This window comes from Prinia subflava, chromosome 5, assembly GCF_021018805.1.
Source record: "Prinia subflava isolate CZ2003 ecotype Zambia chromosome 5, Cam_Psub_1.2, whole genome shotgun sequence".
Classification (NCBI taxonomy): Eukaryota; Metazoa; Chordata; class Aves; order Passeriformes; family Cisticolidae; genus Prinia; species Prinia subflava.
The window spans coordinates 52,701,770-52,729,601 of NC_086251.1; the positions used below are offsets into that span (position 1 = coordinate 52,701,770).

The window sequence follows — 27,832 nt, forward strand, 5'->3', positions numbered from 1 at the left end:
TGATTTCAGGAAAATCACTGAAAACTATAAAGAGTTGGTCGCATAATAGCAATGCAATAAAAATCGTTCTAGAATAATGTTTCTTGCTTTGAATTAGGATGGTAATTAAACAATTTCAAAATAAGGTAAATATTTTAAATGGTATTTTATCAAATGTTAGTTTAACTTTGTAATATTCTTTCTAATTTTTTTCTAATTCTTCTCATTTTTGAGGACTTGATCACTAGTTTTGGAAAAAGTATTCATTCTGGTAAACCCATGTTTTGACAGCTTATCTTCTTTGCATGCTATGTAGTTCCTCTGTCTTCGTGTCTGGCAATTTCCATTTCTCTTACTCCAGGCACTGAACTTGCTATTCTTTGAAAAAATGCTGCCATGGTATTGTCAACTGAAGTATTTTAAGAGAACATTGCAAGATATTAGACTCTCCTTGTTGAAATATAACTATATAGGGCATCTTACAAAGCTTTAATAAAGCTTTAATGCTGGGGGTGTTTTTGATGATGAACATAAAATTTAAAATGCACTAATACTTTGGCCAGCAGAAGGACATGGTCACATTGGTCACAATTGGACCATGTGACCAATAAATTTAGGGATATCCTTTGGGCACCCTACTTGACAATTAAATGTTGTTTTTCCAAATCATTAACAATTCTAGTCCTTCATTAGTGTTGCTGACACATCTCATGAGATGTTTTGTCTACTTGCAAGCAGGAGTCATCCTATGTGCTTGGTCTTTTGCTCTACACCAGCGTAGTAAAGAAGCAGTTACTTTCAGCATATGATTTTTGCTTTCTCTTTTTTCCTGTGACCTTGTTTTTGCACATACTCCTTCGCCTTTGTGTGATGATATTCTCTGGCTTAAACTTCTGTGTATCTTTCTGTATGAAAAAAATCTAGCTGCCCATTTAAAATAATAGGAGCTTTATTTAATGTATGTGCATAATCCTGATTGGTAGCTGTGGGTATCTGATAGTTTTAAAGAAAAAGGAGCTACTTTTCTTTCAATGAAATAGGGACCTGTCAGCTAACTAAATCTGGTACTTCTGCTAAGCTTTTATATGTGAGTAAAAAAGTGTTCACACAACTGAGATGAATTTTGTCTTCTGAATGTATTTTCTGCAAATTGTCGACCACATCTCTTGTTTCTGCTTTTAAAATGATGTAACACAGTGAGTTTTACTGGCCATAAATTGTGATTTGTGGTAGGAATTGCATCAGCTCTTCTCTGTGTCAGAATATGACCTAAAACTTGAAATTCAACTTTATTTCAGTTCCAATCTGTACTAGAAATCAGCTGTTTTATGTGACATTCTGGGTCACCCACTTACCCTGCCTTGCCTTTTGTCCTCCATTCAGCAACTATTACATTACACTGTTGTCACAGAAAAATGGGCTTCAATGAAAAAACCAGGGGATGGATCTATCATCAGTGCCCAGTGATGTCACAATTACAATACAAAACTGAAAATACAACTTTTACGTTTGAAGGAACATAAAAAATATAATTGACAAAAAAGTAAGTTCTCTACAGTCCTACTGGCACAAATATTTGTATGTCAAGGAAAACTGAACATAAGCGCAGGCACTGAAAACATGAACTTCAGTGTTTTCTGGTTTATTTTTACTTAAAAATAAGGAAAAATTTGTTTTAATATGAAGACATCTTGATTTGTTGGAATATTCACATGTTTTAGTCCTTTAGCTGGTCTATACATCACAAAAGAGAAGGTGCAGGTGGTAGCTCCTGGGTGCAAACCAGTGCCACATCCTGGCTGAGAAGCACGCGGGGTCGAGGACAGCTACCAGTGTGAGGTCTGCTTGCAGTGAGCTCACACAGGAAGAGCTGCTGAAGATACACCTGAAATGTCCAAAGAATCTGTTTCCATACAGAGTTCAGTGTTTGAATGTAAGCTTTTCCAGCCAATTATTTGTGTGCTGCTAAGTCACTTGGTAGCTGAGTACCTCTGATCCTTACCTGGCTGTTACAAAAGGAAATACAGACTGGAAGTGCTGCCTTTCAGAGTGAAGTATTATTGGTCTAGTTTATCTGATAATAAAAGCACAGCTACTATCTGTTACAAAGTAGAAAGTAACTTATTTTTTACTCATCAATATATCAGAGTCTGGCAAGGCCACAGGCTAAGATGATGTTGAAAATTTTATATTGAATAGCTATTTCTGTATTGATACCGTTAAAACAGAAGGAGCAGAGCTTGCATATCTGCAGGCTGTATAACTTGATCCAACAGTTATCCTGTGACTGTAAGGAAAAAACCTCTGGACAACCCAAACCAGACAAAAAGCTGGTCCCTCTGTCCCAGAGACGTACCTTGCTCTCATAATATCTACCATCTTTTGATACCTTTTCCAGTGTATACTTATCTCTTACAAAAAGGACAGTAGGATAACTGATGTGGGCTTAAGCATAAAATCTGCTGTAACAAATTTCTGTAAAGCTATGTCAGGAAATGATGAACATTCAATCCAAACATAAGACTGACCTTCTTTTGGATTACAACAAACTGTGCTCCTGTTCCAGCAGAAGAGCAAAAATAGTACTCATTTAAGGTATAAGTACTGACAAGGATAAGTGTTTGGAGTGAATAAAAAAAGATTATTCTACTGCTACTGTTTAGAATCAAGTCCTGTGAAAGTTATGTAAATCGTTGGCTGCCAGTTGGGGAAGGGGAGCAGAACATATGGGAGCTTGGTATTGGTTTGATTTGGTGTGATGGTGTTTGAGGTTTTTTTTAAAAAACATTGCTCAGTGAATAGCTCAAAGTATCAATTCTGATGTAATTTTAATGAGTAGCTTCTGAATAATTATGACCTTCCCACAGTCATTGGTGAATGGAGCACCAGAATTGCGCAAGTAGGGATTTTTTTTCCCTAATGGCATTCTCTTCAAACATACCAATAATTAAGCAAATGGAAGTGAGGGGTTATCACTTAATTGAGCTGGAAGGTGATTTAGAAATTGGCGTGCAGTTAACTGAAAGAACATAACCAGATAGTCCCTGGCAAATGTCTGAGAATAAATGACTTATTGGGTGTCCCAGAGTTGTTCTGCAGGTGTGCATGCTCTGCACAAAAATTATGGGCTACTCAAGTCATCATCTTAACCACCTTCTGTTTGGTATCATGCTAAAATCATCCTTTCGAACCTTAAAAGTAGGGATAATCCTGGTTTCAAGGCAACTACTCCTGATAAAGTACTAGAAGAGGTGGGAGGTCCAGGCAGTTGAAAGCTGTGAATGAACACTCCTAAAAGAGGGGGTATTATCTCACCCAAATAAACAAAACACAGTTAGAAATATGTGTGGTTCTCAAGTAACAAGGGTGACTCAGGTACTTAAAATAGTTAAACCACCTCAGAATAAATGGCAAGGGAAATGGCTCTTGCCTAGCTGAGGGTGTTTCTTGACCTTCTTAGTTGTCAGTCTTTAGCTTTCACTATTAGTGGTAATTACATCTTTAATGCTTCATCTCTTAAAGGTTAGTGTACAGTAATCACTGTAATTGTATGTCCATAACTTGTGTAATTATAGTCTACATTCTGTACTTTGGATTTTGTAGAGTATGCATTCATAGCACAGTATACCGAAGTGTAACTGTTATGCTTCAGGTTGAACCACTTTCCACTGTACAGTTAATTGGGGAAAGGTAACCACTCCACCACTTTGTTTGTCTGACACTTTTTACATTCAGGTCATGAATTTGGCTGGGTTTCAGTATGCAAACTTCTCAATTAATATCAAATATCAAATCAATATAAAATCACTTCTGTTGATATTTTCTCAGGAGACATTTTTCATTAGTTTAGTTTTTAATTCAAATAAAAGCATGGGTGTTCAGATACAAAATCTGCGTGGCTTTGTTCGCAACACTGGACAGGAATTTTGGTTTATTTGTCAGAAAGTTGTTGTTCTGCGTAGGGATTACTGTTACCTAGCACCTTCTTTCTGCTTCTAGAATTCTGCACTGTCTGGGGTGTCTTGGTGACACTTAAGTCTAACTGGTTGTGGTTTCTTTCATGAAGGCTGCATTTTTATTCTGCACGTTCTTCAGGGCTATTACTATGCAGTGTTTGCTTACTGGAATTATTCTTCAGAGCACTTAGGCACATGTAACTTTAAAAAAAATTGCTGGCTGTTTTAAGCCAAATAAGTCTTCCAGGTTTAGTATATCAAAATACTTTGGAAAGCAACTTTTCTTTGAGAGAGAGGAGCTATTTCAGCTTTGTTATCATAGGACATTTTTCAGGCATTTTTAAGAAGAGCAACTGGTATTTAAACAACTGGACTGTAGATCTGTTGCACATTCAGTTAATTAGATTGTACATACACAGGTGCTTGTATTCAGTGATACCACTTGAAATACTTGGATGGTAGCTCTTGCTGCTTGTTTAAGAAAATTCTAGCGTTTTATGATACTCTAAGGAAAAAGAAAAAGTCATCAGCTAGAAGAAGTGGGAGTAAATTGCAGAACTATTCACAAAGTCAATCTGGTCCTATTTTTTAACGTGCTATTACTGCCTTAGAAGTTCATATCTAACAATAAAAAAGTCATTATGTAGAAACATAAAATGTAATATGGTATAAACTTAGGCAGACTCTGTGGGGTGTTCACATTTCATGTTTTAAGCTTTGTGCTGTAATCATGTGGCCATTTTAATTGGACACGAGTTTCTCCTACAGTCAAAACATGGTACTGCTTTCTTTACCTCTGGCCAGTTATCTAGTATTTCCTAAATATTGAAGTCCTGATCTTGGACATTTTTGCAGTGTATAATTTGTAATCTCACATATATCCATCATTTTAATGGCTCACAGGATTACTTAAGCAAAACACAAAGGACATGCAGGCATTTTTTGAAGTATGTATTTTTTCCATGTGGTGTCTGTTTCTGGCAAAGGCAAGTTATGCACCACTGTTGCAATTTTTTAAATTGTCCTGATGGGTACAGAGTGTTTCAGTGGGGTTCATTCTCTGGAACATGATATTGCTGAAACTTGTGTGAAGATTTAGAAAGTTTGCTTGTAAACCTAAACACTTCTATACCTGTGTTTCACAAAGTAAAAATGGGGATGGTAGTGAATCCACTACAGTATAATTTAAACACTGTGTAATTATTTTCACTTTTCAGATGTTCCTCCAGCGGATCAAGAAAAGCTTTTCATCCAGAAGTTACGACAATGTTGTGTACTTTTTGACTTTGTTTCTGATCCACTAAGTGACCTAAAGTGGAAGGAAGTAAAACGAGCAGCTTTAAGTGAAATGGTAGAATATATCACACACAATCGCAACGTGATTACGGAACCTATTTACCCTGAAGTAGTACATATGGTAAGTGATTCAACAATGGGAGCTTTCTGTTTCATAATTCAATGTTACTTTTTCAGCTGTATTAATTTATATAAAGGAATTTTGCTGAAATCTTAAAAAAAGATCAACTATGTTTGCAGAGTCTTTCAGCTCTCGTCGTGGTGGTGACCAGACACCAGTGGCTTGGAGTAGCAGTTGAGTTGAGGTCTGTAGCTGTTGTCTGAAAACCCAGAGAACAGAGAGGATCTTTTGAAATTCCTGACTAATAAGCGCTGTGTGTAACAGGATGTTTTTTCCCAAGCCTTTATAACTTTGGGTGAATTTTCAGTGAGTTAGAAAACAGTGCTTCTTTAACATAGATGTGAACTTAGTCAGATTTAGTGTTCTTCCTACAAATCAGAGACCTTGAAGCTTCTTCAAAGATTCTAAGGATTTAAAGTATGTAGGATGTTGCTTATAATGAAGATTGTTATCTAAATCAGCCGTAAGTGTTTACTGAGACAGAAGTTATTTCCATGTGAACTTCTGAGTATATGAGGACTACACATAACTCTGGATGTCAGACATGAACCCAAAGCATTGAGGATGGTTAATGAGGAGATGTGGGATCATGACTTTTCCCATGTTTTAATAACTTATTTATATCTCTGGGTTTTTTTCTTATTGATTGCTTGTTTTGGAGTACTTGGCACTGTTGAAAAGAGAGAGATGAAAGAGAATAAGCTTACTAAGACTTTCTCTGGGTAAAGTGGAGTTCACTATGAGTTCTTGAATACCAATGTCAGACACTGGTGTATGCTCTGTGCAAGAATTCTTAACTGCTCATAGTTCATTGCTTGTGCTTTCTATGCCTGCATTATCTTCCTCCATCAAGCAGTTGTGGCCAGAGTACATTTGGCTAAGAATGTACACTTTCTTTGCTTTCAGATGCACCCAATGGTAACCAAGTCTGCACTTGGGTCAGTTGAACAGATCTTGCAGCAGAATTTGGCTGCTATCTTGGTTGCCAGTGTTTTGCTGGTATTGTGAAGTGTTCAAAAATTCTTTTGGTGAATTCAAAATGCTTTTTGTGTGCAAGGGTCTGAAGAGTGTGGGGTTTCCTTGCATAAGTTTTAGACAGCACTGTGAGAGACACTGTCAGTGAAGGCACCTGGACTGGTATTTTGAGGTTAAATTCAATAGTTTTTTTCCTTTGGTCATTTGTTGAAACAACTGTATTCTTTCTCCAGTAGTTATGGTCTTTCCTTCAGGCATGTGTGTGTAGATTGTTATGTACATTTGCTAAATTCTAGACATATATCTGAATTGATTGTGGGGATTTTAAGGAAAATAAATATAATGTCTTCATGTACTTTAAAACTCTTCCAAGAAACATTAAAACGTTATGTGCTGCTACTGCCACTGAATTATATTTGTAAGGAATAGCATTTTCAATAAAGTTATGAGGATCAAGAAATATTCAGATTTGCGAATAGTTCTCAGTTTGGAAAGTTTGTGGAGTTGGCAGGGAAATTGGGATTTTGCTATGTCCTTCTGCCAGATTTCACAGCTTGGAGATTACTTGCTTGTGTATGTACATGTGTACATGCTGTATGTGTGTGTGTCCAAGTTCTGTTTGGTGTTATTAAATTATTATTTAGGCCAATCACTTAGGGCAATGAATTTCACAAGTTGTCTGTTTACTAAAAATAATATAATGTTTCCCTTTGCATAGCTTCAAACATTCTTCTCTCTGACAAAAGAAACATTTGCTTTATAATCTCATTCTTTTTTATTCTTTATAGTCCTAATGCTCATGTCATGTCTGTCCACCCCACCCTTCTTTTTTATTTTCTGTAAGTATTCTGGACTAAATTATACTAAGATCTTTTCTTTAAGCTATATATTCATGTAGTGGCTTAGCTAATAATTTAATGTTAAGCCTAAATCTTTTTTTCAAAAGGTATGAGAAATTAATTTCTAAAATGGATTTAATGTTCTTCTTTCAGAGTGGATTCAAGATTTTCCCTTTCCTCCTCAAAGAGCCAGCTGATAGGTCCTTCAATTTCATTTTATATTTCTAAACAAAGATGTGATGAGAAAGACCGTTTTATTAACTGCTTGTTACACAAGTTCTATTTCCTAGGTGTAGTAGAATTAAGTACCTCTTCTCAAAACTATAAAATGTGGAGGCAAATGTCTGCATAAATTTTGTAAATGCACATTATGTATTTAGGGTTTTGTGATGAAAAACATCCGTTGCACATTCTTACTTACAAAATAATATATGTGCTTTTTCAGTTTGGCTTTAGAAGAAAGCAGGGCTTTATGAGAATATTCTGTTGTGCACTAGCACGTAGGGTAGTACAACTTTTTTTAATTGTTACTATATATAGAAGCAGATCTAATTTTATTCAGCAAATGAAGTAGTTTTCAGTGCAACTTTTCATGCATTATTAAAACTACATACTCAGATATACCCATGTGAGCTTGAGGTTTTGTTGGTTTTTTGATTGGTTTTTTTGGTTTTGGTTTCAAAGGGGCATTGCAGGTGTGTTTTCTATCTTTGCTCTAGGATAAGAATTGCTGTGAATATAAGTGCTCTATTAACTATAAGGTTGGGATTCTTCATATGAATACAGAAGGCACAGACTTTCAGCTTATGTGCCTCTTGATTCAGGGCTGTTCACATCAAGCTTCACTCAGGCTGCTTAGCAAAAGGGAGGAGAAAATGTGTAGTATCTCTGATGCCTACTTGCTTGAAAATATTCTCTTATTGTATGAAAAGGGCCACAAGAAAAGCAGGATTATCGACTACCATTACAGCAAAAATTTTTACCCTGAACCATTTAAAATGCAGGTAGTTTTCTTTTCCTTTTTTGTTCTCCCTTCCTCCTGTGATGCCCTTTAAGGTCAAGTGATGTTAGTGCTGGCAGCACTGGCAGAATTTTGGCACACTAGGCCGGTGTTCATAAAGACTCTAATTTCATAAGGTTGGGGGGTGGTGCTTGTGGAATTTTGTTGGCGGGAGGTGGGGCTGGGGAGGGAAATTTGTTTGAGTTATGCTGTATTTACTTATACTTCTGTGGAAAATTTGCCTTAGAGGAGATCAGGCTTTCAAATTGTGTTTTGTCTGTTGGGTCAAAAGGCTGAGAAATTAGAAAAAACATGAGCCATTGGTTGGGTAAAGGACTCACTGATATTAATTAATTTTAAGTTTTCCTAAACCTCAGTAGCTTAATAGACAAGAGAGTTTCAGGTTTGTGCTTTCAATGCAAGATGCTGCAGCTTGATTTGAGCAGTTTTGTATTCTGTTGGTCAAGGATATAAAATGCAAAACAGATCACATCAGGCTTCACTAGTTTCATTCCTCGTGGAAAAAAGTACTCTCTAGGTTTTTAATCTGTCCATTTTCTGTTTTCAAAAATACGAAGTACAAAACTTTGTTGCTAACACCTGACATGACCCAGTTGTTCTTTTTTACAGTGAGAGCCTGAGACACTGGGAATTATTTAGATAAGCATATTCTTCCATTTGTTTAATAACTTTAGCAAGTTTTAAATGTCAAGTCTAGTCTTCCTGGATTTGTTTCTTGAAAGACCATTGATTAGTGCAAAATTGCACCATATTTTTTAAACAAAGGTTAGAGATGGTTAATCACTTGATGTCCATGCATATTTAAAAAGGAGAACATAAAGATATATCAGCTTTACTTTTAATTCTCTGCAGTAGTAATTACTATGACATGTCAGTCTTGGTGTGTATCAGACCTATGTCTCTGTTGCTGGAATGAAGGAATATTATGCAGAAAAACAGAGTGTCAGGATGACTTTTCCCTCACGGGAATATAACGTAAACCTTACAGATTTAGCTGATGCAGTTTGATACTGCCTCCCACTGTCTGCTCAGCCATCTGTCACATGTGAGATGGCAGGACAGCATATACATATGCTCCTTGGCCCTTGTATCTAGACAAGCACTTGGAGACTGGTTCACTTCCACGAGGATGCCAAATGTTTTTCAGGGGGTTCAGAATTCAAATATTAAAAGGACTAGGGTGTGTTACTTCTCCCCCCTTCAGTGCTCTGTAATGTCAGGTATATGGACATGGTTAAGAGAAATACCACAGGGGATGGTGGTGTTGTGGAATTTGGTTTTGAAGTGTTCTCATATGTGTGCAGCCACTATGTGAAATGAAATGAATATTTTACAGAGAAGAACAGATGTGAGTTACCTTTGGTTTGCATCTCTACTTCTGACTTACGCTTTAGCAGGTTGCTGCAAGGCCTTATAAAGTGTGTATATATGAAAAGGTTTGTGTAAACATTTTACATACGTGTCTGTGTGTAGAGAGCTCAGAGCAGTGTTCTCATAAAACACATCCCGACAGTAGTTTTGTGCTTTGAAGAGTACTTACTCCGTGGAAAAGTGTTCTCCAAATTAGAGCTATTTAAAGAAGTATAAATGTTTCTCACCATTTAAAATACTGCATTATATAGCTTGCATTTTTGCAAATGTTAATTAAAATACTTAATGTGAAGAATTCTTAGTCAAAACTGTCTTGGAAGTCTTTTTATTGGTCATTCAGTTGTTTCAGAGTCCTTAAAGGCACATGTAATTTCAGTTTGCAGTTAATATGTTTCGAACATTACCACCATCTTCCAATCCAACGGGAGCAGAATTTGATCCAGAGGAAGATGAACCAACCTTAGAAGCTGCATGGCCTCATCTACAGGTACTTCATGGAGTCATCACAGTCTATAATAGAATTTTGACATTTAATAAACTTCTTATGTATTCTAAATTGTTTAGGTTATGTGTTTATCTCAAATGAGATACTTTTCTATGTAATTTTTAAAAGGTATTTCTTGAATTATAACTGAAAATCTTTTTTTTTAAAAAAATCAGTTGTTATAGGTTAAAGGCTCATTGTTTCTTGTGGTGGAGATGTAACTGCTGAGATTTTAAATGAGCTTCTGTTTGTCTCTATGAATGCTTTGATCTGGCTCTGGCACAGCTTTAGCTTTCAGAGGTACCGTGACAAAAACAGGAGAACAGAGACTTCTTAGAACATGTACTTCTGGGCATGATAAATATTAGATTACTGTGTGTCATTTGAGTAAAATGTAGTGATGGAGCTGAGCAGAATTTCTGCAGTTTAAAGAGCCTCAAGTTCTTGTAATTTGTCAGGAGAGCAAGAGCAAAGCTTTTAATCTGTTATATAGATCAATATAACTAAAAACATTTTGCAGTTCTGAGGAACTAATCAGCAGTTTTGGTAATGTGATGCTTATAAAATGGTTCTTGTTTAAAAGACTAATACTGGTTTTTTTGTTGTTTATTTTTTCCAGCTTGTTTATGAATTTTTCTTAAGGTTTTTAGAATCTCCAGATTTTCAACCCAATATAGCTAAGAAATATATTGATCAGAAGTTTGTATTACAGGTGAGGTAAAAAAAGATTTTTTTAACTTAAAGCTTTAAAGTATTTTTACAATGCAGTTGATTCAGTTAAAGTGCATCTTTTTTCCCCTCTCTTCAGCTTTTAGAGCTCTTTGACAGTGAAGATCCTCGTGAAAGAGATTTTCTTAAAACAACTCTTCACAGAATATATGGGAAATTCTTAGGCTTAAGAGCTTACATCCGGAAACAAATTAATAATATATTTTATAGGTATGTCAGCATCTTTGTATTATGGTACATGTGATCAGGTATGCAATTAAAACACTCCAAGAGACTGCTAGCAATTTTTAAAATTATTAATATGTTTATCTTCAATATTGCTACATATAATAATAATTAATACCACTCTGGGAAACTTAAACTAGGGTAGTCTTGCCCATGAGATAAATCTGGAAGCTGAAATTTGAGTTAGTATATGATATAGTGGGTGGTTTGGTATCTTTGTGGGACAATTAGGGTATTACACTAATACCTTAATAAGGTATAGTTCTTTATAATGCAGAAAATAGGCTGAAACTGAATGACTAAGAGATCTGTAATTTGCTTGAAGGAACATGTTTGCTGCCTCCTCTTTCCTCAGAATTGACATGTGCTGTTGAGGTCTTGTGAAATATTTGTTTATTGCCATAGAATGAACTGTAGTATTATCACTGATCCAAAAAAAAAAAAAAAAAAGAAGATGAAAAGTTAATCCCCTGTTTACCAAAGGCCTTTGGAAGTGTGTTTTTATTGCCATTACCTCCAGTGTGAATGCAAGATTGTAGTGGCTGTTTTAATTTTATCATTTTGATATTCTTTGCTTTTCTAGAAATAATAATGTTGTGTATCAGTTTTACACTCCTTCCATCATGCTCCTTCTCTGCCACTGTTTTCATCCCAAGTGAATGTATGGTGCTACCTCTTTCAGAAAGTAGCAAAAACCTGCCAGGCCCCAGTGCCAAAGCAGGAATGGCACCTGGTACCTGCTGTAGAGGGAGCTGATCTTCTCTGCCTGTGGCAACAACTGAGCCTTTGGAAGGGACTCAGAGGAGCTACTTTAAAATAATTAGTGAGCCTGTACTGTCTTGCAGTCAGCTGGAAGAGTTGACTTCACAGGACAAGTGAAGAGCCAGTATAGCCCATGGAAAAAGTAAAAATGCAGATTTGTTTTTTCCTCATACATTAATAAATTTGCCGTGGATTTTATTAAATTAAATCCAAAATGCATAATTTGATCAAATATCTGAACCAGGTGGTAAAACAACATCATAGTACATTATATGCACTTCTGGAAAGTGTTTTTATTTTCCACTTCTTGCACTTTCAGAAATAATGGAAGCAAAGTCTTCAAATACAGATAGTTGTGGTGACAAGTTTTTGAAACAGCAAGAAATTGTCTGGTCGTTAGATCAACTTTATACAGTTTGTATAAGAGAGTTTTCAATCTGACATATGTTTGGGAGATTATATAATTTGCACAGCTACAAAGTTGTGGGAGAAAAAGAAAAGCCAACCACAAACTTACAGAAAAGGAAAAGCTCACTTAGCTGTATGATATTTAGGAGCTCAAAGTTTAAAAATTCTGCATCAAAATGTAAACTGGTGCACTTGGATATGATCACCAAGGAGGGAAGTTGTTCTAGCCTTTGTCTTGAATTAGTGAATTAGGCTATGCGAAATGATAAATTCTTAAAGTATGTGTAAAACTTGTAAAAATATTTCATTTTCATATAGTTTTACCTTCAAGTTGTCAAGATTATTACTGTGCTTACCTAAGAAATGTGTGGCCTTCATTTGTCTTTTAGTCATTGACCAGAATTATATTAATCATTTCCCCATAATGCATTAATTATTTTTTTCCCTGAAGTGAAATACTTTTTTTTTATTATTACACCTGTATGTGCCTGTTAATTCAAGCCAAGCCTTTTTGCATCAGTGTGGTTAATTTTGCTTGGAATTGTTGTCCTGAATTATATGGAAAAGGTCTTTAAGGATTAAAAACTGTTACTTCAAATATTCTGGATTAAAAATAGTTGTTACTATGTCAGCCTATGACAAATTTTCTAGTTAAAAAATGCTTTCAAATTCGTGGAATTATTTATACTTAAGAGAAAACCCACTAATTTGAATTTTCCACCTGAAGCCATGCATAGAACTTTGTCAATAAATTTACACTTGTGTGAGGGAGGCTGGAAAGGTAGTAGTAAGGAAGGAAAGGCCTAGTAAATAACAGTGCTCTGTCAAAAGAAGATTCAGGAAAATGTGACTTCCTTTGTTCATTACAAGCCTTTTGCATGCACAGAGATCTGTAATGCCATAAAGCTTTTTACATCCAGAAGTAGTAACTGGTTGAATACCTTGTGCTTGCATTTGCTATAGAGGGTTGAGTCATGGCATTTAATTATGCCAGATATTCTTGTGTTATTTTAATATTTAAAGTGTTATTTGCTGTGTTTTGCATTATTAAAATGACATAAAATATGAGTATTGGGAAAAGCTTGAGTGTAGGCTGCTTTGTTATGGGAGAAAAGAGCAAGCAAGTGTGAAGGTTGAAAGCAGCTGGGTGTGCTAGTGATTTTTGTTTTCACAAAAATTCTTTCCCATAATGTCTCTACTTTCCTTTTACTGAGTGACTGAAATATTTGGGGTCAAGGCTACCTGCAATGTTAGATGGGGATCTTGGTATTAGATTTGTATCTCTCTTCAGCAGTAACCCAATAAAATGTTTCATTTATTTAGGTTTATTTATGAAACAGAACATCACAATGGCATAGCAGAATTACTGGAAATATTGGGAAGGTAAGTAGTAGGTTTTGTTTAATTAAAGTCAGTTTTAAGAGTAGACTTCAAAAATCAAGGGGTTTTTATGTAACATTGTAGAAATACAGAAAAAACTTGAACCTTGTGGCAATGTTTTGGGATATGACAATTTTTGTAATCCTATTTTAATTGTAAAACAACTACGAGTAAAATGTAGTGAGTTGAAATTTATTAAAAATTCTTTGCTGAACACCTAGTGGGTAAACAAAGGAAGCACAGGTCATAAAACTTCAGAAACATCATTTTGCTAACTCCATAATTTCTCAGACTCCAGTGATGTATCTGTAAGCCTTTGACACTAAAATTGTGCCATTTAAACCAAAGCATTAAATGAATTGGTGATGTGATTGAAGAAGTTACATGTCCATTAGTACTTCAACATACTATACTCAAGTAACACTCATCAAAAGTCATAATGAAAACTATAAACTTTAAGTACTAGAATATGAAGCAAAATCTTCCAAACTGTTGTTGAGTCACCAGTGTTTTCATTCTTGGTTTTGTTAGGTTAGCTTTAAGTATTGCAAATTTAAGTGATGTTGTCGGTTTGGTTTGGGGATTTTTTTACTCCCTCAGGCTTCCAAATCAGAATTTCTAGTAGGCTCAATGAGGCTTCTTGTGGAGGCCCAGGGAATTATCAACCCTGGAGGGACCAAGGCCTTTTAGGTCACGGTGAGGAAACCCTCCCTCCCATGGGCCTTGCAGCCACATGTTAATGTTTCTTAGCTTTCACTGTTCTGTTGATTGGTCAAGCTTTGTCACCCTGTTACCCTGCATGCACCCATGACAGAATGTTCTTCCTTCCCTTGAACCCCACTGGGTTAAATGTGCTGCAGTGTTACACCCCTGTAACCTCATTAGTCCCCTTAGTTTATGCTCACCCTTTTGCACCATTTTTCCATTCTTACTGGACCCTGACCTCAAGACCTGCCCTAGCTGTCCCGTTTATAACCCTGAGCCCTCAGACCCCTTTCGTCTGCAATGCAAGCACCAGCAATAGGCAGCACTGGGGTTTCCAAGCAGGACCCCATCTCCTCACCTCCATTGTCAGCCCTTCATTAGCAGAGTGCTCCAGCCCCTGAGGTGTGGGCCACTCTCAGGGACACACAGCTGCAGATGCAGCAGCCTCTGTGCTGTACCTGTTCTGTGTTGTTTATTCATTAAGAAGTATCACCAAGCATGTTGTTGACACAGAGCTTCTTGTTCTGGTACCTGGGTTTAGGTAAAGGTGCCATTGTCCCTTTACTGAGCTACATGTGCACTCAGCTGTCACTGGGGTGTCTTGTGTTGGAATGCTGTTTGGTTGTAGTCTAGGGCCTTGGAGAAATGCTGGTAGTTAAGCAGAAGTCATGTTTTGACTTGTCTGCTTTCCTGGGTTACCTCTTCTACATCCAGTCTCTGTTTCACTTGTTAATACCGTGAAGAAGCTGGGAGAGATGTGTATTCAAAGCTTTGAAACACTGACTAGTTCATAGACAAGGGTGAAGTCTGAACTGTAGGTACAGTTGTGTGCAGCTTGGAAGAAGAATTTGAGACTTCTGAAAACTTGGTTAAGGTATGGACAGAGATTGATTGGACTATTCTATTCATTTGTAAATATTAGAAAACAAGCCCAAGAAATTTTGTATATCCTGTACATTAGTGCAGACTTCTATATAATTACTGATCTTTATTTTTAAATTTCTTTCCCTGGCAGCATAATTAATGGATTTGCCTTACCATTAAAAGAAGAGCACAAAATATTCCTATTGAAGGTTTTGTTACCATTGCACAAAGTGAAATCACTCAGTGTCTACCATCCACAGGTAAGTTTTGCTCAGTTTTTTCATACTGATGTTTAAGTAAGCTTGCCTGAAGAGATTGGGGGACTCAAGTAAGTCTGCTGTGAATTTGGTTCTAAGCTCCAAAATTTCCCTGATAACCTGCCTGGGGGAAATTACTTAACACATATGACTATAATGCTTAGCTTGTTGATAGAAAAATTGAAAAGAAAATGTGTACACAATAATACGTTTTTAAAAAGCACTGTAGTATTTATAGATGAAACACATATAGTAGTTGGTTAATGTGAGAGTTCTTAGTATTTATCCACAGAGAATTTTTTTGTTTATCTTCTTGTCTGTAATGTTTAGACATAAAAAATTGCAGAAAAGTATGGTTTTAATGAATTTCATCTATAAACACTTTATTCTAAATTGCATGAAGCAAGTCAGCTGAATTCAGTTTGTTGGTGTTTTGAAAGGAATTGGGAATTCACTAGGACATTATTATTTAATTCAATAGATCCTTTTAGAAGTACACAGAAAAAAGGGGGCTTCCGAGTTGCATTGTGCTTTTAAACCATCTGTATCTTTTCTGTGCTAAATTTAGTTCCATTCAGAATTTCTAGAGGAGTGAGAAATCATGCAGCATGAAAGTACAGTATTGTTGTGATATGCTGAAATTGTCTGTGAGAGATTGTTACACAATCTTGGCTTTTTAATTTGAAAGTTCAATATTTACTCAATGTAGTTTGAGTACTCCAAAGTTCTAAGTACCATTTATTCAGATAAAATTAATAACAACTTGTATTTTTAAGAATACCTTTTCTATACCTACAATTCTTTAGCAATGAGAGATGCTTATAAGCATTTGCTTTGGATCTTGTCTTCAGTGGCTTCTATCAGTTGCTGTTGAAGTCATAGAATAAAATGCCTCCCATTTCAAAATTTGTTCTGTATTTTCTAATGCCATGAACAAAACCTGTTGGAGTGTGAACAGCAAGACCTTTTGTATCTCAGCTAAAACAGATACCAACAGTGATGACCAGCTTTTCTTACTGACCTGAGACATATTGTTCTTTATCTGTTTCCCTTAAATCACAAACTAATTCTCCAAAACCTTCAGCTGACCTGCATTGCTGTTCAGCATCAGTAAAAACACGGCAGTGACATAGGGATGCCTCTCTTACATGTCCTGCTGAATCAAGTAGAAAAGTACTTCAAGTGACTTCAGTGTATGAAACACTTTGAGTAAATGCATAAAAATTCAAATTGAAACAGCAACAGATAGAAGGATTTGCTGCTAAAGACATACACAGAGAAAGTTAATTTTTGTGTTAAATCAAATTTACTTCAGAATAGGGAAGAACAGCAGCTGTAGTAATCTTGGCGCATTCCTCAAATTACCATGGGGCATTCCTGGTAGGAATCATCAAAAAAGGGAAAGGAATTGAGTCAGCAGCTGAACTTCAATAAATGGAGAGACTTTAGGAAGCTGGTTAAACAGTCTGAGAGATGAGCAGTGATCTACTCCCTTACTTTGGGATTGTTGGCCTGTGGAGTGAAAGGAATGTAATACTTCACTATTTAGGCACAGGGGGACATTTCAGCATTGCAGTTGGTAAATACTGTAGTTCAGCCTCAGGTTGCATCAGCTTACATCGATAGGTATAGTTAGCATTAGTTGTGATACATAAAAAATCTCAAGATTTACATCTGTTCAATGCACTTCTATCTAACTTAGGTTATGAAATAGCAAATACTTAATAAATCAACACGGGACACCAAAGTGTTAGTGAGTGGAAAGCATTCTAGGGGACAAGATCATGATTTTTAAATCTCATATGTGAGAAGGTGAAATGTGGTGAAATGCAAAGTGCTAGGTCTAAAAAGAAAACATCAAGTCATATGTGTCTATATTATAACACAGGAAAAGGTGAGAACAAACTCGCAAAGGTTGGAAATAATTTTTAAAGCCTGTTTACCCTTCTGTTTAAATTGTCTGCCAAATCGGTTTTTAAATTTAAATTTTTTTAAATTACGGAAGAAACTTATATTTTATTTGAAGCATTTAAAATTATTCTTGACTTAGGCTGGTGACTTGAAAATGTGTTCAGTTTCATAGTGAAAATTAATACAACTCTTTTTCTTTTACTGTAGCTGGCATACTGTGTAGTTCAGTTTTTAGAAAAGGACAGCACACTTACAGAACCGGTAAGTTTATCTGGCTATTATTACATATTTTGAACTATTGATATTAATATACCTTACATCTGTTGACTGTTTAAGGAGGTTTGGGGAACAAAGTATTTATTTGTAATGGTTTGTATTTGAGTCAAATACTTAAACATTTTGATCTGTCAAATTCACTTTTTTCCAGCAGTCATTCTGAATATCCAAAACTAATTAAAACTACATTAATAGTACAGGTCTTACAAAGAAACCAGGTTTTATTCTGCTTATTTTGTTCTGGCTGAGCAGATAGATGATGGTGGATCCAGAAGCAGTTCAGTCAGGAATTAGCTTGCCTGAACTGTGCTCTGTTGGGAGATGGATGTTATGATGCAACACAGATTTCTGACACACAGCTGCCTATTGGTGCAAGGGGTTTGAACAGATCCTGTTCATGTCTACCAGCCTTGGACAGAATCAGACTTTGGTCTGGCTGCACATAATTGCATAGATGAATAATTTTAACTGTCCTCTGTAGTATCTAGTGGTTTCCTTCATTACACCCAATATCAAGTAGGTAAGAACTAATCTGGTTAATCAGTAGGTCAATAAAACAGTTGCTGCTAACAAAAAGTGCACATTATTCGACTATGACCATTTCCATTATAAAATGGAAACTGGTTTCCTTGGAACAAATAGAAGTATGCACCTGAGCAAGAGTTCTCTTCTAGCTGGAGCCTTTAATATTTAATAAGATAGCAAATGTCAGTCCATCATTTGTACTGCATGAGGTCTTGTTTTCTTAACTTTCTTCCAGACATCAGATAAGATGTTGCATATTTCCTAGTAGAAATCTGAATTAATATGTAACCAAGTTTGTTTCCTTTTTTGATCCCAAATTGATATGTGATTACAACTTTCTTTAAAAACTTAGCAAATACATCAGTGAAGTACTGAGTGCCTCTTCAAAAGATCCTGATCCTCTCAAATTTAAATGCTTTGCTTCCCCTTACAATTGTCACATGAGAGTTTTTGACATCTTATTTTTTAAATTTTGTATGTATTAACCAAGGCTTCATTGAGGATATAATGTCTGCTTTCATGATTAAATAATATATACATGAAAGAAGCACTTGTTTCTCAGACTTGTCTTGTCAGTGATTATATTAAATATTGCTTATAGCTTTTATATTTAAAAATCAAAATATCATAGAATGCTGTTTTGAGTGTTCATGGTTTAAGACTAAGATTATAGTAAGATAGTCAAATCAAAGTTTTAAGAGCAACATAACTGGAGTAGTTGGTCACCTGTCAATTCAGGCATTTATAGTAAATACTTTGTTAAAATATAAGAAGTAAATTGCTTGAGTTTTGGATTACATCCACAAGAAGGTAGAGCTTTAAAATTGCTGTCACTTAAATGACATTTAATTTTTCTGATAATGTAGTAGCGAATTTGCACTTTGATCATACTAAGTTGGATGTTAGATTTTCTGTCTTGTATTTTAATTTTTATTTTTGAATATGTCTGTTAGACGTATAACTTCATTTTCTGAAGAAGTGAATTTAGACCTATTAACAGTTATTTCTGAACCAAGTCTGATCACTACTGTTACATGGGACAAGAAATCACAAATTTTGTATTCTGCTTAAAGTACACGACTTACTAATGCATTATAATTCAGTTCACTGTAAAGTGAAATTATCATGAAATTATTTTATCTTTGTCTCTACAGGTGGTAATGGCACTGCTGAAATACTGGCCAAAGACTCACAGTCCAAAAGAAGTCATGTTTTTAAATGAACTAGAAGAAATTTTAGATGTTATTGAACCATCTGAATTTGTTAAAGTTATGGAACCTCTCTTCAGACAGCTAGCCAAATGTGTGTCCAGTCCACACTTTCAGGTCTGTATTTACTGCATGTACAATGATATCAAAATTTTGTAAAGCAGACTTGTAATGTATTATTCACCATAATGAATTTTAATTTGTTGCAAAGAAGTCTTCAATTCTGTGTTAAGTTACAGAGATCCAAACATTGGTTTTACTGTTTCTTTTCAAGAGTGCAATATGTGCATTCATGTTGGGTGATTCACTTCAGTGTTATGCTTTACATAAAAAAGCTGAAAAACTCAGTGTTTTCAGAAGTACCTGAACCCTTTCAGTACAGTGTTTGCATTTCATTACTGGTAATATGAGTTCTACAAATACTTGTTCTTTTGGAACAGAAAAAAGCAGTTTTTCTGTCTCTCTTTTCATCAGCTCCACAACTCTCATTAGCACTAAAAAACCCAAGTCTTGAGTTGCAACTTTTCTTACTTTTCCCTTATATTTGCCAAATGTTATCATTATTTGCTCTGTAAGAGATTGAAGAAGTGTTCCTTTTTTCATGTCGTCTTAGGTTGCAGAGCGAGCGTTATACTACTGGAATAATGAATATATTATGAGTTTAATTAGTGATAATGCAGCAAAGATTTTACCCATCATGTTTCCATCCTTGTACCGGAATTCAAAGACGCATTGGAATAAGTAAGAAACACTTGTACAAATTCCTGCTACTTCACTTATGTGTAGTTCTAGGTTTAAGAGTTCGGATCTGCGAGTAGCTAGTTTAACAGTGTGTTGAGCTGTTTATTCTGTGACACTGAAGTTGCTGGATAGATTATTGTTGTCAATTTTTAGGAAGTATTCAGAACTGTGGAAGATAGTTTTCCTTTTTTTAATTAAACAGGAAAGAATGGTTTAGTGCATCTGATCCATGACATTCTTCTACAAATATGGAGTAAATTTGACATTCATCTGTAGTTCAGATACTTCTAAAGACTAACTTTGATTTCTGATCACTAACCTATTTGCTGATTTGCATTTCTTTTGCATTCTATTGAAATATCTTGTAGATCAGATCATTTTTCCCCTTCTTTTTATTTTCTCTTTGTTTATTGCTTTTTTTCTTCTTTCTCCATTATTTTCACTTTTTTCCCCACAATAACGTAGTGCTTACGCATGACAACAGTCCTGGTCAGCTCCCTTCTGCAGCTGTTCCATTGTAAAATGCCTCTTTGTTTGAGCTATTGTGCAACTGCTGGGATGGTGACAGTATCCCAGTCTGGCTCTAGCTGTGAATTCAGGACTGGGCTGGCCAAGAATGAGTAATCAGTCTGCAATTAAACACTGGGAAAGAAATGGGAAATAAAGTGATGTTAAAGTGGTTGCTTACTGTCGCTGGGTGCAAGCAGTAACAAATAATGTACTCATTAATAAAATTCCAATTCAGTGATGCAGTTGTACATAGTAAATGTGGGTTGCTGTTGGTTGTTTTTTTCTGACTTTCAAGGTCATGCATTCATTTTACTCTGAGCAAAAGTCATGCTACCCAGTACAGCTGCACTCTTACTTGTAACTCCATATACAATACAAAGTAATCATTTAATGGATTGCTTTTTGAGCAGCAGTACATTATAGCCTGGAGCTGTAAATTAATCTGTAAAAGTGCCTCATAGAGCAGATCGGTTTTGTGTAATTTTTGTGATCTTTTCGACTTTACTTTTCTAACACATTTCTAAAGAGTTCTGGCATAATTGTGTTGAAGTGAGTGCAGTTGCTGTGTGGCAGTTTTCAAAAAGAATGGGGTCTTTTTTACACTCCTTTTAATCACTAACTCTTTTTTCCTTGAATTTATCAGTTGCTAGTAAGTTACTTACATCAAGATCCTTAATGTCATACTGCATTTTCTCTAATAACCCTCATGGGATTAGTGTCAGCTACTAAATTTCACAACTAGCTCTGTATTGATACACGTAGTATTAAGAGTGAAGTTCAAATGTCAGAAGTGTAGGTGATGGGTAGTTCTACAGAATAAGAAAACTGCATTCAAAGTTGGTAATTCTAGTACTTGTGTTAGGCCTCTTGTGGGTAAATTGAAACTTCCACTAATTAATTTTGTTTCCACTTATTCTGAAATGATGTAATTTTCCAGTTATGTAGGCTATTGGCTACTGTTGACCAGAAAAAGTAGATTTCAAAGTTTAAAGTACTCTGAGTTTCAACCAGAAGTTTTACTTATAGGACAATACATGGCTTGATATACAATGCTCTGAAACTCTTCATGGAGATGAACCAAAAACTGTTCGATGACTGCACACAGCAATTTAAAGCAGAAAAACTGAAGTAAGTTTTCATGTCAGTGTGTCTGTCTGTTCTTGAGTAATTTGTTCAGAGTCCCTTAGCTCTGAAGAACCACTGTGTCATTAGTGGGAAGTTGTCCATTTGATTCCAGTACAGCAGTCTCGAAGTTGACTTGCTGAAACTCTTGTTATATGTGAACTGTAAATCATCTTAACAAGAAGGAATTTCATGTTGGCTTAGACTAATACTTCTGGGGTCACCATCTTTCTAAAAATTAAGTTTTTGAGAGGGACATGCCAGTGGTGGAGCCCAGTGTAGAGAATCTGTTAAAAAGTTTAGTTCACATCCTGTGTTTATTTTTGCATGCTTTATTTACCCAGTGTTAATTCCTTTCATGTTGTCACTCAGTTTGTCCCAAAATACTTTCCCAGCATTTTTCAGCATTGCATTGTGTGTTAGCATATCTTCATATTATTATAAAAGTTAATTAAAATCAAGTTGTTACTCTGCTGTAGTGCAAGTGTCTAGTACAGATTTTATTTGGTGGAAGAATCCTGCTAAAATGAGATAGATAAGTAAGAAGTATTAATGGTTTGGGTCTCATTTTAGGGGCTGGAAGAGCTTAGTGGGTACTAAAAATACCTGGTTTGAATTTTATTTTAAATTTCAGAGTAAACAGGGATTCTTTCAAGTAGTGGTTCAGATTGGACACCTATTTTAAACTGGTATACTGGAAGTAGTACAGATTCTCAATGTAGATTGAATTTTCCGAATTTTGAAGTTCCTTTTAGAATTCAAGAAGAAATGAGCTTGTGCTGTAAAAAATTCTTAAGGTGTGTGTGTTTATGGATGACAAAATAATGACCATCGGCCTTTCAAAAAAAGACACTAATTCTCTTTTCCCTGATTGCAAATAAGTGGAACCCCTTTTAAACTTAATTGTCAGCTGGAGGCAAATTGTGTATGTGCTTGGATATATAACTGTTCTTCCTTTTTTATTTTTTCTTGACATTTGGATCATCTGCCCTTTGTATTGAGAGCATTTTTAGCACTCTTAGTTCAAAATTCTTTTAAATTCTACCAGCCTTCAAAGACAGGCGTTCATTCTAGTCTCTGCAAGAAGATGTTTACTCGTAAGAAAGAAAGGAAAACAAAGCCTAGATTTTAAATTTTCAAATTGCATTAGGCATAAGAAAACAACCTTTTTCTACTTTATTAAAAAAAAGAAAAAAAGGCATTTATGTCATGTCTCTGGGCCTGCTACTCCGTAGAATGAGCGTGATTTTTTTGGCTACTTCTCTGTTAGAGTTCAATTCCAAATGTCTCTGGTGCTTTTTCCTTTAACCTATTACCTGAATCCATTTAGGATGACAAGTAATATTCTCTGCCCTTTTCATGGGCAGTTATTGACTTCTTATTTACTAATATAGAGTTCTAATATTATAAATAAAACACAAGTATGCTTTCAGCCTAGATCAAAATTTCTTACTAATTTTTACTTTTAACAATGCACGTGTACTAAAGATAAACTGGCATCAGCCAGTTTGTTGCTTTTGTGAGAAAATCTTGATGTTTTTCTGTTTTAATGTTGATTTGAGATCACGGGGTGATGCAAATTATCCTGTCAATGGTGGTGATTTGGGCAGTAGACTCAAACAGGTATAGCTAAATAATTTATTTTGTTGAATTCTTTTACTTCTGTATGATTTTTTTTTTCAGAGAGAAGCTAAAATTGAAGGAACGGGAAGAAGCATGGGTTAAAATAGAAAATCTAGCCAAATCAAATCCCCAGGTATTTAGAAAAGATTAACATGATCATGTTTAAATACTCTAATTTTGTTAAATATCAGTGGGGAAAACAGGTCTGACTGATCATGGAAATAAAGGAATTTCACCAACTGTATTATGAAAGATACACAATAAAAGTACTTTTCAAATTTGTAACCTTTCTCTTGTGCAAGTAATTATTTTTTAAAAAAGGTTTCTGAAAAATATGATATGAAGTACTTTTTCCTTTCCTTATAATAGGACTTATGCCGTATTGTGGTTTGAAAAGTTATTGTGCAAAATTATGTAAAAATATAGAGAGGCCATAATTGGTTTCTCTTGAAAAGGTGTTTTGCAAACAATATATTACAAAGGAGAGCTTTCTGCAAACTGTGAGTTTTGACTGGTCAGTTTTTCTTTGTGTCAAATGGATTAAAGTAATATTGTATGTTCTTGTCTGATGCATTTATTCTCATACTTGCCCTGGGCCAGTCTGCTGGTGAACCTGCTCCTCCTTTCCTAAAGGGAAATAACCTGTCCAGCATTACTTGATATTACTCAAATTGTGATAAAGAAACAAAGGTCCTTTAGACTATTCAATGTATTTTGAAATTATAGGAGAAGGAAATGGTTTGGCTTGGGTTCCCCACCCCCTGCATTTGCTTGGAGATTGCTGCCAGTTCTCTTTTATCTCAATCATACAGTTTTCTGCTATGAACAAAAAACCTCCAAACATTTAAATTACTTTGATGTAATTTAAATTACTTTTATGTAACTTATGTAATTTATGTTCTCTTACACTGTAGCAAGAACCTTAAGGTACTCTAAGTTTCCAACACCATCTAGCTGAGTTTAAGGTGGTGGAAGAGGGAGAAATGGTGCTTCTGTACTCAGTGCACAGAAGTGGGACACTTTCTGATCTCAGTGCTATTTTAGAACAGAAAGTATGAGATAATCTCTTTTGCCAAGAAGAGTAACTTTGTAAATGTCTTTTTCCTCTTGGGTCATTTGTCAGGGAACAAATACTAAACTGCTTAAGTAAAATCTATTGAAATTAATAAAACGTCATTTTTTCTGACAACAGATCAAATAAATGAATCAAAAAGTACTATTCATATGAATGCAATAATTGACTTTGAGTGACAAAACATTTCTCTAATAAGTCATACAAAAGCCTTGCTTGAAGAGTACTTGATATACATGGTCATTTGGCTAAATAAGTGGATTGAGTTGTAGAAAAATTCACAGTTCTGCAGTGTAAATTTCCTTTTCTTTCCAAGGAACTTTCTGTAAATACATTTTCTGATACTGATTACCACCACCAGTATACAGTGTGTTCTGCATAGTCTGCTTTAAGAAAGCTGATATTTGGAAGAAATTTAAAAGAAAAATTACTGAATGCTCCACTAAATTGACATAAGGATATAAATGCTTTTAGTGCTCTAGATAATGTATTTTTAGAAGGTTCTTTTTTCCTGGAATGTCTATTAATTTTTTACTTTGTCTAATGACTCTTAGGTTCATTCTTATTGTTCAGACCTGTTCCTGATTCTGCACGACACAAAAGTACAATTTAAGATTTTAAATTCATTAAATCCTTGCTGTTAGAGTTTTTTTAAAGATTTTTCTCATCTGCATTAAGCTATTGCTACACTCAGATACCAAAATATTTATGAGGAAAAATTGATGAAAAAGTCTGTGTGTGCATGGATATAAGTTTTGAATTCAAAACTATATACCTTATATGAACTAAAATAAGATCTGGTATATTGACATTACTAGACAACAAATATTTGGGGTTTTTTAATTCCTAAGACTCTTATAATTGTTTTACTTACCAAAGACAGAAAAGTTTCATATTTTGGTTTGAAATTATATTAAATGTATATTAGGTGTATTTAGTCTTTAAACGGTGTATTTTTTCTTCCAACACAAAATTGCATCAGCAAATAAAATGATTGTGTTTGGATTACTACATTGTTCACAGAGTACCTGACAATGTATTAATAAGGTTTCAGATTGCCAAAGTAGGCATGCAATCTTGAGAAAATCTGAGTATTTTAAAATTAAGTCTGAGATAATCAAACCATCTTTTTTTTAATGCTGACTGCATTTTTCAGCAGGATGTTTCTGCCAAGTGTGAAAGTATTGGAGTTCCATTCCAAAATCTATTACTTAGTCTCTGGAAGCATTAAATATTGAAGTTAATCTGAAATAACTATAGTCACATCATTCAAATGCTCAAATACTCCTAGTATTTAGTTATTACAACTGAGAATGATTGTTTTAACATTTTGCATTTTATTAGTACCCAACATACAGTGACACGAGTTTGCTGAACAGTCCTGTTGCAATGGAGACAGACGGGCCTTTAATTGAAGATTTGCAGACGCTGAAAAAGACAGTGAAAGAAGAGGCTTGTCAGGTAAAACCGTGTGAAGATAGCGAAGTACTCCAGTTTATGAATTAATCTCTTTAAGTGATATTTAATCATAAACTTGGCTTGTATTTTCAGCCCAGTAACCATTTGTCCTATAGTAATACACTTCATCAGGGCTGCTACTTTCAAGTGATAGTGTAGCAGCCAGAAATAGTATTATGTTTCTAATGCTTGTGAATCTGTTATATAGTGTCTTTTAAGGTGTCTTCTGCTCAGAAACTTTGTTTTTATTTTCACTCAGAAATAGCTTTTTGTGTCATTATGAGAACAATGATTATGCTTTAAGGATAGCGAGAGCTATAGCTAAAATCTACGACATCATGCTCTAGTCTCTTCTCTATATAATGGTTTTGATTTTTCATAAGAAAAGCTTGTCAATACTAGACTCTGACTGTATTTTATACATTTTTGTTTGTTATTCAGAGCTTTCATAGTGGTTAAAGCTCTTGTGTTTAAAAAAAATGTAAAGTGTGTCTCTTGCCCACTCATGGGTCTTCTTCCTCAGTCCACCATCTGTCAGGTTCCATTGCCCACTGCAGGGCAAAGACTCTCAAGGTCATTTCCATTCTTTTGTCTTTAGTTAGTGCTCAGTAATAGTCATGTCTTTTTAATTTAACATCAGTTAAGTGGAATTATAAATACCAATGTTGAAACCAGAGATTTCAACTTGGAGCTGGTTGAAAATGGAGAGATGTCAGGTAACGTTGCAGCATCATTGAGATTTCTGGGAGGAATATGTACAATATAAATCTGTCTAAATTCAGCAAAGTCTAAGACTGGAGAAATGGACCCAGAAAAAAGAGTTGAGTGTGAAGAAAAAGTCTGTTAATTTGAACCAGTGTATCCAATAAGACAGCTAATAAAAATAAGCATGTGGTCAACCTAACCTCCTAAATTTCTGTGTTAAAATTCCAGTGTCATTATCCTGCATTATATTTTACTTATTATTCGTTACATGGCATTTTGGGTGAGGTTGGAATTAAAAGAAATGCTGTAATACCTCTAAGGCACACTCAGGGATTGCTGTTATTTAAACATTATGTATGTTGTGGATCCCTGTGCATTACATGTAAATCTTGGTGGCTGAATTACATCCCTCTCCAGGGCAATGAACAAGAGCAGCATTCCCCTCAGTGGGAATGATGGATAAAGCTAATCAGTGAGGAGCACTGGGCTGAATAAAGTTTCTAAATCTTCTTTCTTCATATCTTGGATAGCTTAGCCATGCCCATATGAGAGAGAATGGGGCCTCCTTTCACTTGCTTCAGAGCCTAGAACCAGTTCTAGTGGAGCAAGGTGCATACAAACAAAATTATTTAGAAAAATGAGTAGTGCTTAGTTTTAGAGTTGTGTTGATCATAGTGTCCATCTTTGTGCTATTTCCCTGACAATTAACTGTTTTCTCACATTTTATGAGACCATGGTTCACTTTCTGTCCTGGCCAGAGGGCGTTAAAATTCCTGCTTCCTAAGTCTGAGTGCTCCAACATCAGCTCTAGAAGGAAAGCAGCCAGAGTAGAATTCTGTACTAGTAGTTGGAACAAGAAGTCAAGAACAAAATTCACGGTCCCAGCTGCTGGAAGAGTCTGAGGATTTGGGCCAGTATTATACAATATAAAGTGCAGAAACAGTAATGTCAGCCCAGACTAAAACCAAGGTCTCTCATCTAGGTCTTACCTTCTTTTCTACAAAGAATTCAACTTTATGAGCTATAAAATTTGGGCTATATACAGCTCCTTTGGTAGCATTCCAGCTGGAAAACTACTGCATCATATCCCTGTGAATGAGCTTGATTTGCCACCACCCACGATTGTGAAGAAGGGTGGGGACTTAAAAAATGAAGCTAATGGAAAATGAACAAACTGTAAACAAAATTCTGAAACTTGAGTTGGAACTGCTGAAGCATTCCTCATCTCTCCAAGTGCATGCTTTCTTCCCTTTATTTGCTCACAAAGTGTGCAAGAAGTGAAATGACTAAAAGATTATAGCCAAGTTTT

General features: G+C 35.3%; 1 protein-coding gene across 3 annotated transcripts in view; it reads left to right on the top strand.

Moving 5' to 3' along the window:
• PPP2R5C (protein phosphatase 2 regulatory subunit B'gamma) overlaps positions 1-27,832 on the top strand; it is a 75,170-nt gene that overhangs the window by 43,494 nt on the left and 3,844 nt on the right. For all 3 annotated transcript variants that reach the window (XM_063399379.1, XM_063399381.1, XM_063399380.1), the window contains 12 exons: positions 5,153-5,352; positions 9,935-10,045; positions 10,662-10,754; positions 10,851-10,981; positions 13,490-13,549; positions 15,267-15,375; positions 17,491-17,544; positions 19,239-19,409; positions 19,906-20,033; positions 21,570-21,671; positions 23,349-23,421; positions 25,705-25,821. In XM_063399379.1, the coding sequence (XP_063255449.1) occupies positions 5,153-5,352; positions 9,935-10,045; positions 10,662-10,754; positions 10,851-10,981; positions 13,490-13,549; positions 15,267-15,375; positions 17,491-17,544; positions 19,239-19,409; positions 19,906-20,033; positions 21,570-21,671; positions 23,349-23,421; positions 25,705-25,821 (1,349 nt within the window). The remainder of the gene's footprint in view (positions 1-5,152; positions 5,353-9,934; positions 10,046-10,661; positions 10,755-10,850; positions 10,982-13,489; positions 13,550-15,266; positions 15,376-17,490; positions 17,545-19,238; positions 19,410-19,905; positions 20,034-21,569; positions 21,672-23,348; positions 23,422-25,704; positions 25,822-27,832) is intronic.